The sequence below is a fragment of the Hyaena hyaena genome, unplaced genomic scaffold (assembly GCF_003009895.1).
Source record: "Hyaena hyaena isolate Hyena2069 unplaced genomic scaffold, ASM300989v1 scaffold_243, whole genome shotgun sequence".
Classification (NCBI taxonomy): domain Eukaryota; kingdom Metazoa; phylum Chordata; class Mammalia; order Carnivora; family Hyaenidae; genus Hyaena; species Hyaena hyaena.
The window spans coordinates 2,342,057-2,355,493 of NW_024080872.1; the positions used below are offsets into that span (position 1 = coordinate 2,342,057).

General features: G+C 51.1%; 1 protein-coding gene across 1 annotated transcript in view; it reads left to right on the plus strand.

Moving 5' to 3' along the window:
* The first annotated feature begins 11,025 nt into the window (after positions 1-11,025).
* IL13RA1 (interleukin 13 receptor subunit alpha 1) overlaps positions 11,026-13,437 on the plus strand; it is a 60,390-nt gene continuing 57,978 nt past the window's right edge. The window contains exon 1 of the mRNA XM_039244392.1: positions 11,026-11,194. Within this exon, the coding sequence (XP_039100323.1) occupies positions 11,110-11,194 (85 nt within the window). The 5' untranslated portion in view covers positions 11,026-11,109. The remainder of the gene's footprint in view (positions 11,195-13,437) is intronic.

Genomic DNA, 13,437 nt, shown 5'->3' on the forward strand with positions numbered 1-13,437 from the left:
TTTTGCTTATACGTTCATCCGTCAATGGACAGCGGGTTGCTTCCGTGTCTCAGCTGTCGTGAATAATGCTTCTCTGAGCCTGGGAGTACAAATATTTGTTCATGTCACTGCTTTGAATTCTTTTTGGATATCTACCTAGAAGTAGACTTGCTGGGTCATATAATAATTCTATATTTACGTTTCTGAGGAACTACCAAGCTGTTTTCCACCACGGCTGCACGATTTTACCTTGCCACCAGCCGTGTGCTAGCGTTCCAATGTCTCCACATCCTCACCAACCCTCATTTCCTGTTTTTTAAAGATTTTTTAATTATTTATTTTATTTTTTTCTTTTTAGAGAGGGAGAGAGTGCGAGTGGGGGAAGGGGAAGAGGGAGGGCGAGAGAATCTCCATTCGGCGTGCAGCCTGACCCCAGGCTCGATCACACGACCCTGGGATCATGACCTGAGTTGAAATCAAGAGTCAGAGGCCAGACGCTGAACCAACTGAGCCATCCAGGTGCCCCTGTTTCCTGTTGTTTTAAAAAGAATAACCATCCGAATGGTTGCAAAGTGGCACCTCGTTGAGGTTTTGATTTGCATTTCCCTAATTATTACACCTTAGTTTTAATCAATCCTCGGATTGAGAAATACCTGAAGAGAGTTAAAGAATCTGTTAGCAAAATGAATAACCCCCATGTGTGTCTAAAAGCTGTTAGATGTAGTTTGTTCAAGGTCAAGTATATCTGTAACTGAGGAAACTAGTAGCTTCGATACTTTAAGCACAAATGTGGTAGGCACTGTACAGGACGCTTGTCACAGGTTAGGTTCCCCAGGAAGTAAACTCTGAGAGCAGAGCTTAGGGTCCTTGATAATCTCTTTAAATGTTTATTTATTCTTGAGAGAGTGCGTGTGCGTGGGGGTTGGGGGGTGGGGGGGTGGGGGGACTTGGAGAGGGGCAGACAGACAAGGGGACAGAGGATTGGAAGCGGGCTCTGTGCTGACAGCAGAGAGCCTGACGTGGGGCTCGAACTCATGAACCGTGAGATCATGACCTGAGCTGAAGCCGGATGCTTAACCGACTGAGCCACCCAGGCGCCCTGCGTCCATGGTAGGTTTTAAGAGTTTAAAGGGGTCCTGAGATTAAACATTTCGTTAGAGAGTCTCTGGTCTGGAGCATACTAGGGGAAGTAAAACCCACTCAAAGCCACTTCACTCAAATATTTCTCTGACTACTCAAATTGGATGACTCTCTGTCTCTCATCTCTGTTCCTTTTCCCATTTTGCACCCCTACCTCCAGCATGTTTCTCTCACCTTCTACTCCATATCCTTTCTGTGGCTTAAAAGAAATTAAAGTTTTCCTGTTTCCTGTTTTCACGAAGAGAGACCCAGTACATTATATATCATTTGTTTTTTTTTAGAACTTCTGAATCATAGAGAGGCATTTTGGGATCAGAAATTCCAACAGCCAGGAATGTGTTGCATTTCGTCCACATTGGAAGTGTAAATGGCCCTTTCGTATGAAAGAGAATTCAAAACATCAGCAGCATCTATTAAACATTTTCCTGTGAGAAAGCAAAGCATCTGCTCAATTGCCATCAAAATATTACAGTTGAGTGAGGCCCACGTAAAATATGGAAGTCTGACACCCCTGCCTATTTCAATCCAAGTGTGGAAACCACCAGAGAACAGAAAAACACCCAAAACTCCACCAAGCGCCAATGTTCCTCTAGTGACACAATCTATCTTGAAAGACTGTCATGCTACGAAGGACACAGAAAAAGCAAAAATCTGAGGTAACAGGACGAAGGGATCGCCAGGGTGATCAGACACCACATCGGAAGCGGGCTTCTTTTTTAGGTCTGGGGAGTTTTTGCTTTTCGGAAACCTCATGTGTTGCTTTCTCCGAGCATCGTAAGGGCGCGTGCACACACACACGCAAATACACACACAGCTTGCTAAATTTAGTTGCAGTTCTGTCACAACAATGATGACAAAATTTTCCTCTGACCGCAGTGTGCTTGAGCACAAATGGTTCCTCTTTCCAGGCTCTGGTTTGTACACACACAAATTCCTAGTGAGGTGACACCCACTCTCCGACAGTAATACTCCTGGGCCCCCAGCTGTGTTCTACAGGCGGAGGCACGAAGGAATGAAACTGTACCCGAGGTGGTGAGTTCTAGGGCTTTGTACCCATTTCGCAGGCACCGATGAGCCCAGCTGATCGAATGGTACCAAGGCCAACCTAGAGTGACAGTACCTCTGTCACCTTGTGGAATGGGTCTCAGGGGAAACGGCTGTGCTGTCTTGCCTCTTGACTCTGCTGTGACACCAGGCCCCTCCACACTGACTCATTTCCCAAGGGGGCTTCGCCATTGCAGCTTGCACACGGAGCTGGCGTGGGGACGAAAGAGTAAGAGGAAACAGGAAACTGAATGGTAGTAAAGGAGAAATGAAAGAAAAAAGACCGAGAGCAAATGGGACAGTGTCAGCAGAAGGAAGAACAATAAAAGCGGAACCGTAAGAGACAAAGGAACCCTGAAGATGAAAGAGCACTAGAACCTTCTAATAATAGTTCCCATTTATTAGTGCTTACTATATGTTAGGCACAGGATTTACATTCGGTGTAAGCTTCTTCATCTCGTTGAATCCTTACAACCAAACCCAAAAGATACAACACGCTCTTGTAATGAAGAAAGAGAAAGAAAAAAAAAAAAAAAAAAAAGACTCCCGGAGGCAGACAGCATTGAAAAGAAGTCAAGAGGGGAAAGGACGAAAAGAAACAGGAAAAAAAAGAGGGTCAAATGGCACACGTGGTGCCATTTCTACAGATGGTGGAAAGAAGCGTGGATGTGTTAGAACTAATATCTACAGAGAATTTGACCAATCAGCCATCACAGTATCGTAATGGGAGATTTTAGCAGGTCTCTCAGTAACTGATAGGTTCAAGAGACAAAAAAAGATGAGCAAGAATATTAATTTGACCAACATGATCCACAAATTTGACTTAATGGACACACGTAGAACACTAATAATTTGAGAATTATTGAGCTGCGCGGGTCCATTTGTGCGCGGATTTTTTCAATTAATACAGCAGAGTACTGTGAATGTCCTTTCTCGTCCTTATGATTTCCCTAATGTGATTTTTTCTCTAGCTTCCTTCATTGTAAGAAGACAGTATATAAATGCAAAGAATGTGTGCTAATTGATTGTTGATGTTATCGGGAAGGCGTCATCTCAACAGCAGGCTATGGGGGGGGGCGGTAGGCTACCTGTGGGGGGAGTCAGAACTTATCTGCAGATTTTCAACTGCGCCCCGGGATGGTGCCCCTTACCCCCACATTGCTCAAGAGTCAACCGTATACATTTTCCTCAAATGCTCGTGGACCGTTTACAAAAATAAACGATGCGCTGGGCCACAAAGCAAACCTCGTCAAATTTGCAAGGATCGGTAGCCTGGAAAGTGAGGCTGCAGAGAAGGTAAGCGACTGGCCTTGGCTTCTGTGGCTGCGAAGCATCGGCGAGGCGAGGGATGCCGCCAAGTAGGCAGGGCTGCCGCCAACGCAGGGGTCTTGTTCCAAACAGCTTTGCGGTTCCCACACCTCAATTCCTTGCTCCTTTAGGGAACTGTCCAGCAGCTAGAAAGGCAAGCTGACCTCTGCACGTCACAGCTATGCAAATAGCCTCCTCCCAGAGGCTTTGTTTTTCTTTTTTTTACTGTTTGTTTATTTTTTGAGGGGGCGGGATGGGAGGGGCAGAGAGAGAGAGAGAGAGGGAGACACAGAATCAGAAGCAGGCTCCAGGCTCTGAGCTGTCAGCACAGAGCCCGACAAGGGTCTCAGGAACCATGAGATCTTGACCCAAGCTGTAGTCAGATGCTTGACCCACCCAGCCACCCAGGCACTTTGTGAATGAGGGAACTGCTAAGAGGCCCCAGGGACCGGGACCGGAGGTTTCTGTGTTCAGATGTAAGTATTGATTATCCCACATGCTTAAGGCAAACGAACAATGGAGACATTCCAGGGCAAGAAGGTGCAGAGGACTAACATGCAAATGAAGCATTGGAATCTTTAAAGTGAGGCTTCTTGAGGCTGAGATGAGAGAGACAGACACTCATGATCGCTCAGTGGTGAAGTGCCCCTTGGGGCGTCTGGGTGGCTCAGTCGGTTAAGCGTCTGACTCTTGGGTTTGGCTCAGATCACCGTCTCGTGGTTCGTGAGTTCGAGCACCGCATGGGGCTCTGTGTTGGCAGCGCGGGGCCTGCTTAAGATTCTCTCTCTCCCTCTCTCTCAAAATAAATAAACTTTAGAAAATATTTTAAAAATTAAAAAATAAAATAAAGGCTGCACTCGACAGATTAGATGCATCCTGGCGGGGCTAGGGTAGGGGGCGGGGCCTAAGTTGGGTTAGACGCAGGGTGGAGAGGGTGCAGTGAAAAGGTGGTGGGGGATCTTGGCTGAGATGCTGGGGTAGTGGCAGCGTGAAAGCACCCCAACTCCAGAGCCAGAGGAGGGGTCCTGGGTGCTGACGCACAGAGGCTCTTCTTCCTCTTTTGGAGACCCAAGTGTTGGAAAGCAGAACAGGGCCAATGCCAGAAAGGAAAAGCTTGCGGCCTGAAGGCAGTGAGGCTGTGGGGCGACTGGAGCGGGTATTGAACGCTTTGAAGGGGTACAAGGAAGAATAGGGGTGCCAGACCCCAAGGGCGTGCTCTTTCACAGAGCAGCACCCCAAGTAGTGGGGCACAGGGAAGAATCAGCCTCAGGGCACCTGGGGTTTCATGGCAGAGCTTGAAGTTGGCCTGGAGGCCAGCCCTGTCCCGGAATGCCGAGGCCTCAGTCTTTCCCCAGCCTCCTGGCCTCCAGGCAGGAAGTACGGAAGTTTTCATAATTTATCTTAGAAAACCAGATCTCCCAAATATCACTTTTTAAAAATATTTTTTAACTTAAAACATTTTTTTAATGTTTATATTAGAGAGAGAGAGGCAGAGCACAAGTGGGGGAGGGGCAGAGAGAGAGGGAGACACAGAATTCGAAGCAGGCTCCAGGCTCCCACCTGTCAGCACAGAGCCCGACTCAGGGCTAGAACTCATGAACTGTGAGATCATGACCAGAGCTGAAGCCCGGTGCTTAAACCAACTGAGCCACCCAGGTGCCCCTAGCCCAGTGCTTTTCAAACTTTATCATGCATGGGGTTTTGTACCACCTCGGGATTTTGTTCAAATGGAGATTCTTTTTTATTTTTAATTTTAAAAAATGTTTTATTTTTTTAATACTTAAAACATTGTTTTAAAGTTTATTTATTTTTGAGAGAGAGACAGAGAGCATGCGTGTGCTTATGCGCAGAAGTGGGGGGAGGGGCAGAGAGAGAGAGGGAGACACAGAATCGGAAGCAGGCTCTGAGCTGTCAGCACAGAGCCCCATGCAGGGTTTGAACCCACGGACCGTGAGATCATGACCTGAGCCGAAGTTGGACAAACTGAGCCACCCAGGCGCCTCTCCCAAATATCACCTTTATAATGTCACCACCTTGCTCGTAAAAGTCTTCCGTGGCTCCTTATTGCTTATGAGATCCAGCCATAAAATGCTGTTCACTTATTTCTCTTTCTCTTTCTGTCTCCCTGTCTTCCTGTCTGTCTGTCTCTCTCAAGTTCTGGTCATCTTTCAAGGTCTAGTTCAATTCCCATCCAGTCCAAGAAGCCTTCAAGAGCAGTTCCAGCCACACGGGTCTGTCTTGCCTTTCTCTGTACCACAGATGAGTATGTTTGCCATTTATATGTGTTTGCTTGTTGCATTTTCCCTAATCGTTTTCTATACCTTTCCACACCTGAGACTGGAAATCTCCCAAGGTCACCAACAAGAACTCTTGCGTGTTGTGTTGTTGGTTGGCTGGGATCCCTGACGGCAACTAGCACAGTGTTAATTTCTTCATTTGTATATTTATTCACATCTTTATGGAGTATGAACTATGTGTCAGGTATAGTTCCGAGAGCTGGGGATACAGCTGGGAACAAGTCAGAAAACATTCCCTGCCCTCAGGAAGCTTACATTCCGGTGGAACAGGGCGGAATGGCCCAGAAAGGGGACTAGGGAGTGAGTGTTGGTGGGGCTTGCAATTTTCCATGCGGTGGCCAGAGCAGGCCTCAGTGAGCCATCTAAATGAGGTGATGGAGTAAGACTTGTGGTCATCTGGCAAATAGCAGAGGAAAAAGGCGGAGCAAAGGCCCTGCGGCAGGAGTGCACTTGACTCCCAATAGGAATTGCTGGGAGGTGAGTGTGGCCAGGGGAGCTTGCATTGGGCGGAGCAGTGGAAGATGAGGTTAGAAAAGGGGGGATAGGGAAGGGCCTTGGAGACCTGTGGACAGTTCTGAGTAGATGGGTGCCTTGTGGAATCCGAGGGTCCATTTAACAGCCAGTGTAAGTTTTGGAGACCTAAAGGTGGATGGGCTTCGGGACTTTGACCCAGACAGATACCCCAGCACCACACCTCTCTGCCTCAGGCTAAAACCCAAAGGGTCCTGTCCCAAGCCCCTTGTGCAAACAGCACTCCCTTGAGTGAGCTTCACCAAACCTGTAGAAGAAAACCAGTTACCGGGCGCCTGGGTGGCTCGGCTGTTGAGCGTCTGACTTCGGCTCACGTCATGATCTCACAGTTTGTGAGTTCGAGCCCTGCTTCTGGTAAAATACGAGCCCTAGGGGAGCCCTGCTTCTCTCCCCGTTCCCTCTCCCCGTCTGCCCCTCGTGGGATTCTCTCTCTGCCCCTCACTCGCTTGTGCCATCTCTCTCTCTAAAAAAAAAAAAAAAGAAAGAAAGAAAAAGAAGAAAAGGAAACCACTTACTGAAGAGCAAGAACCTTCAAGTCCATGCAACCCAGACACTGAGAGCATGGTACGTCACGACACTGACCACGTCCCTTCATCTTCAAGTTCTCTGTGGTGAAATGATCAGATTTGCACACTGGGAAGATTTGGCTCGTGGAGGGGAGATGTGCAGACTCTCGCAATAGTACCAGGGACAGGCAATAAGGCACCTGATTGGAACAGTGGAGGTGGGGAAGGAGGAGAATAGCCCTGAGAGCTGTTCTGTGACTTCAGGGAGTGCACGGCTGGCCAGCAGGGCTGGGGAGGTCACGCGCACTAGACACAGGAAAGGGAGGTATCAAGGACAAGTACCTGTAGTATTCATCTCTCACTCATTCGTGGTGGGCATGGGGACAACGGGTGGATAGGGGGCCAAGTCCAGAAGAAACAAAGAGTCCGCTAGCTCAGGATTTCTCGACTTTGGGACTATTGTCATTTTGAGCTGGATAATTTTTTTTTTTTTTTTTTGGTGGGGGAGGGACTGTCCTGTGCAAAGCAAGGATGTTGAGCAGAATCCCTCACCTCTACCCACTAGATGCCAGTAGCGCCCCCCCCCCCCAGCCCAAGGGCTGACCACCAAAAATATCGCCAGACATTGCCAAATGTCCCCCAGGGAGGAAGAGACCAACCTCGGTTGGGAACCACTGCGCTAATGTCAGAAGGAGGGAAATTCCCTCTTTGCTATTTCCTTCTCTCTGCACTGCAGCGGCGGTGAGCATCTGCTCGGGTTTTGCCTCATAAAAGGTAGAAGACCCTCTGCGAGATTTTTTGACCTAAGGGGCGGATTCTTGGTATACGTGCTGATGTCTGTGTCGTTTATGAAGTCAGGAGGGCATTTCCAATAGGCTGGAAGGAGACCTGACTGTGGAAAGAGGTACATCATTCTTTCCCCCCAGATATTTTCTGATCTGTGCCCTTACAAAAAAGGAGAAAGCCTTAGCGAAAAGGGTAAAGATCCAAAAAGCGGTTGGAGTGGCCGAGGTATATAAGTCAGCCCAGGACGCCAGTCCCGTCAGGCCAAAGCAAAAAGAATGACGATTGGTGGCGTCGCGGCCGAATCATCAGGGCTCGACGAATTAAGGACTAGAGCTGAACGTGACGTGGACCCCTTATGACTTTGATTACACAAAGCCCAAATAAGAGCTGTTGATGGCAATTCCTGAAGTCTTCCATTTGTCTTTATCTTCCCGCAGAACACAGCAGTGGCCTAATCCAATCTAAGATGCTCTTTAAGTAAAAGTGCACGGAAATTACGAATAAAAGATTGACGTTGAAGAAACAGCATTCCTAAATCTCACCACCCCCTCCAAAACATTAAAAAATGTTTTAATGTTTATTTTTGAGAGAGAGAGAGAGAGAGAGAGAGAGAGAGATGGAGCGCGAGTGGGGGAGGGGCAGAGAGAGTGGGAGACACAGGATCCAAAGCAGGCTCCTGGCTCCCAGCTGTCAGCACAGAGCCTGATGGGCGCTGACTGACCCATGAACCTTGAGATTGTGACCTGAGCCGAAGTCGGACCCTTGACCGACTGAGGCACTCAGGTGCCCCAAAACATTTTTTTGTTTTTAATGTCTTTTAATGTTTATTTATTTTGAAAGAGAGAGACGGTGGGGGAGGGGCAGAGAGAGAAGGAGACAGAGAATCCCAAGCAGGCTCTGCACTATCAGCGTGGAGCCCGACGTGGAGCTCGAACTCAGGAACCGTGAGACTGTGACCTGCGCGGAAACCAGGAGTCAGATGCTTTACTGACTGGGTCACCCAGGAGCCCCGAAAACCATTTAAAAAAAAAAAAAAGCGTTGCTTCAAGTTTAGGCTAGGGAGGAAGTAGAACTGGTTAGAACACTCATATTCGTGGTCAGCAGGCCAGTACTATTATGGCGATGCCACTGCTCTTTTTGTCTTTCGCCTCACAGTGCTCTAAGTCCCAGGGACTTTTCGACGCTAATGACAAGTCATGACGCTTATTTTTCCAATCATTTGCTGCCATTACTGTTCATTTCATTAAGCACTCACTCAAACTCTGCCATACAGTGCCCACGGTGGCACTAAGCCAGTCCCTAGGGCCTCCCGTTCCAAGTGGAGACTTCTTACAAGGCAGATGACATAACCATTTTGGAAATGTTATTATAAACTTATTGTATAATGTTTATAGCCAATGTCAACAAGTGCATGTGTGCGGTGATGGGGGTGGGGGGGGAATCTTAGGTTAGAGAGTGGCTGGCTTATTTGCAGGGGGATTTGGAAATAACGGTACTATCTCTCAGTTCCACCAGCTTCGGTAGTTTACAAAGCGTTCTCATAAATATTATGTCGTTCAGTAACATATGCAGACAAGGATTTATTCTGAACCTCGAACGCAAGACAGCATCGCAAGATTCTGTGCAGGCAGGCCTGCCTTCTGGAAGCCTCCCTTGCTTCTGCTCTCCCAGAGGGTGACCCCTTCTCTGTGCCCCATAGTTCCTTGCTTTTGCCTTTATGATAGCAGCCCCCCCCCCCCCCCCCCCCCCCCCCCCCCGGCTGCTGCTCTCTGTTGGCGGGGCCTGCTTTTAATTAGTGGCCACCACGGGTCCTGAAAGGCCAGGAAATATTTATGGAACCCGAGGACCACAATTCTAAGAGTGGGGCCTTTGTTTCAGATAGGTTCAATATCCCCATGCCTTTCCGGTAGCGTCTAGTGTGTTACGGGCAGTTACTGCGGTATATATTTTTTGCAACAGAGCTCAGGTGCATACATTGGCTTAATTCAACCAGAGTACACCTAGGTTAGTGGGTCTCCTCATCCATCCAGATGGCACCCTCTTGGGGGGGGGGTGAGACAATAATGCCCCTCCCCAAAGCTGTCCCTGCCCTAGTCCCAGACAATTGTGAATATGTTACCTTATAAGGCAAAAGTGACTTTGTAGATGTGATTCAATAAAGGATTTTCAGACGGGGAGATTATCAGCAAGGATCTGGTAAGTCCAGTCTAATCACAAGGGTTTTTATAAATGAAAAACGGAGGCAGGAGGGTCAGAATCAGAGGAGAGGTGACAAGGAAAGCAGGGGCCTGAGTGGTGCAGCAACAAACCAAGGCACCTGGGAAGTCTCTAGAAGCTAAAACCAGACTCTCTCGGGGCGCCTGGGAGGCTCAGTGCTGATCTCGCCATCGGTGAGTTCGCGCCCCGGATCCAGCTGACAGTTTGGAGCCTGGAGCCTGCTTCGGATTCTGTGTCTCCCTCTCTCTCTCTGCCCCTCCGCCGCTCGGCTGTGTCTCGCTCTCTCTCAAGAATAAACATTTTTTAAACATTTTAAAAACGGAATTTCTCTCCGAACCTCCAGGAGCAACAGCTCTGCTCACGCCTTGATTGTGGCCCAGTGAGACTTCTGACTTCCAGAACTCTAATCAAAGTACAAGGGTTCCCATTTTCCCTCCATCCCCCGCCTCATTGACCTTCACAGCCCCCCACTGTCTGTACTGTGTGTCCTTCGGCCCCCCCCTTCCATCCTCTAAACCCATGAAAAAGAAATACGTAGAGAGTTGGTTGTGCGCTTTTAAAGCGCAAGAACTACACATCGTGTGACACTGTCCTTCGCATTAAAAGTTTTGCTCTCCCCCAACCCCGACTCAAGCTCATGGATTACCAGCTTTCCACTACACCTTTCGGCCTCTTCGCCGAGCGCGTCCCCCGCTAAGTCCCCTCGTGGTCTCGGCGCCGAGCCCACCGTGGGAGACGGGGTTGGGATTACTAAGGCCCGAGTCGGAGTTTAGGAAACTAGGGCTCCGAGGCCGGCGACCCGGAGCCGCGTCTCGCGACTCCCCGGCCGAGGCCGCTTCCCGTGGGTGGCCCCGTCCCAGCTCCGCCGCCACCAAAGGCCCCCGCACGCAGGTCCGCACGCAGCGGCGACGCCGGCCCGGGTCGGCGCCCCCGCGCGGAGGCGAGAAGGCGGGCCCGGCGGGCGCCCGGGCGGCGACGCGGCCGAGGAAGGGCGGCGTGACCCGAGCCGAGCTGGGGGCTCCGGAGCGGGCGCCGGGCGGCGGCGGGGCCGGGGCGGCGGCGGAGGGCGGGNGGGGGGGGGGGGGAGCGCGGGAGGTGCGCGGGCCCCGGCGCCCCGCCCCCTCCGCCCGCGCCCGCGGCGCACGGCTCGGGTTACCTGCGGCGGGTGGGCGGGGCGGCCTTTCCGGTCTGCGCCGGCCCCCAGCCTTCAGGGCGGCGGAGCCGGGAAGTGGGAGAGGGAGCGAAGGAGGCGGAGACTGCCCGAGCCCGCAGCCCGGCCGGGCTCCGAGGAGAGGGGCTGCATGGAGCGGCCGGCGCGGCTCTGCGGGCTGTGGGCGCTGCTGCTCTGCGCCGGCGGCGGCGGCCGCGGGGGCGCCGCGCCCACCGGTGAGTGCGGGTCCGGCGCGGCGGCGGCCGGGACTGGGGGGAGGGGGCGGCCGGGGTCGCGGCGGAGAGGGGCCGAGGGCTGCGGCGACCGAGGGCGCCGGGGGCCGGTCCTCACGACGTCCGGCGACCGCAACCTCTGGCGCCGGGTTCGAGGTAGGGGACCCGGGAGCGACGGGGCATTCCCGGCTCGCAGGCGACGGCGGCGGCGGGGCAGGACGACTCGCCGCCGCACTTCCCTCGCGCGGTCGGGAAGAGCCCGGCGCCCGGGCGCCGGACGGAAACCTGTCCGCGGCGTCGGAGGGCGGCGGGTCAGGACCCGCGATGTCGCCGAGGAGGGGATGAGGGGCCCGGCGGGGACGGCGACCGAGGTCGGGGCGAGCCCCGGGGACCTCGCCGGTCGAGCGAGGGGGTGGGAGTTGAAGGGAACTCCTGAAGACCCCGGTCCTCGTAGGAAAAAGACGCGAGGGCCACCGCCCCCTCTGGCGTCCGAGAAATCCGTTGGGAAACCCGGAGCAGCATCCGGGTGGATGGCATTTTGTTTTCTTTAATAACCTGTTTGCTTGGAAATGGTTTTCGGTTTGCAGACAAGTTGCAGAGATCCTACAGAGGGTTCGCGTGTACCCTTCACCCCGCGCCGCAACTTTTCCATGCTGGGAAAAGTGGGGGGCTAATGCCTTTTTCACGGACAGCTCCTGGCTTGAGCGGCCTTGTGGCCGCGTTGGGTGACCACAGTAGCTCCACATTGGAGAGGTTTTGCTACCGTATCGACACAAACACCCACGATTAGCTTATTGCATTTTCATCAGGGTGTTGTGCTTTGAACCCCAAGTTGAGACATTGATTGGGAAATCTTGATGCCCCCTATTGATTCAGCCAACAGAACGTACGCAGTCTGCTCTAGGGGCTGAGGATGCAGTGGTGAGTGAAACAGACCAAGGAAACCTCTGCCCTGTACAGCCTCTGTGCTCTTTGTAGAGTCCGGAGCGGGCGGGCGGGAAGGGGGGAGGCGGGGGGAGTAAAATATCAGGTGTGTGGGATGGCGCTGAGTACAATGAAGAAACACCAAGCGGAGATGGGGTTTGCCATTATAAACAGGGTGAACTGGGAAGCCCTTACTTGAAAAGGTGGCATTTAAAGTGGAGGCCCGAGGCAGGTTGGAAGTTTTCAGTTAATAATTATTCAAGCGTCTGCCTTGTCTAGCACTGAGCCCAGCTCTGTAGGTTAGTGTAGAACTGTGGAGTGTAGTTCCGTTGTGGAGATCGGATTCCCATAATCGTTTGGGGACATTCAGTCCAGAGAAGGCAAGGGACTTATTTAGGGTCACCTGTCTCCTTAGTCTCCTGATGTTCACGCTCCTGCTCCAACACCCTCCCTTCTGCAGACTCCCACAGGCACCTGAAACAACAGCTGGCCTTCTAGATGATACCAGCAACCCTCAACTTAATCGGTTTTGTCTCCGCGGTTCATTGGTAACTTTGGTTACTTAAAATAAAGAAACTTTTTTCCCACTAGAAATATTGATAAAATCGTGCGGCCTCTGGCTGGGCTCCATCCGTGGAGTGTGAGACTCTTGATCTCGGGGTTGTGAGTTCAAGCCCCACGTTGGATGTGGAGATGACTTAAAAAAAGAAATACTAATAAAGTTGCAGTGAGTTACAGTGAAGAAAAAAAGAAGCAGCGGGCTTGAGTTTTAGTGGTCTGACATTTCCCAGCTGTGGGACTCTGGGCTCATCATTTCCCTTTCCTTGCGTGGCAGTTTTTTTCATCCGTAAGTTCTTTTTTTTTTTTTTAATGTTTATTTTTATTTTGAGGGGGTGAGGGGCAGAGAGAGAGAGAGAGAGAGAAAGAATCTCAAGCAGGCTCCATGCTGTTAGCCCAGAGCTGGACACGGGGCTCAGTTGCAGGAACCGTGAAATTACAGCCTGGGCCGATATCCAGAGAGGGACACTCAACCAACCGAGTCACCTAGGCACCTCACCTTAGAACCTGTAAGTTCTCAGGGCTCTTCCAGCTCTAATCTTCTCAGTGTCCATACAGATGATTAGGTTACAAGCTTAGTTTAGTCTGTTTAGGCTGATAGTCCACATGGTGGTGTGTCTTAATAACAACTAGCATTTATTTAGTGTTTAATATACTCTATGCCCGGCAGTGTTCTGAGTTTTTCACTTGTGCTCTTTCATTTAACCTTTACACAAAACCTATTCTGTAGTTGCTGCTTTTAGTCCCATCTTGGATATAAGGTA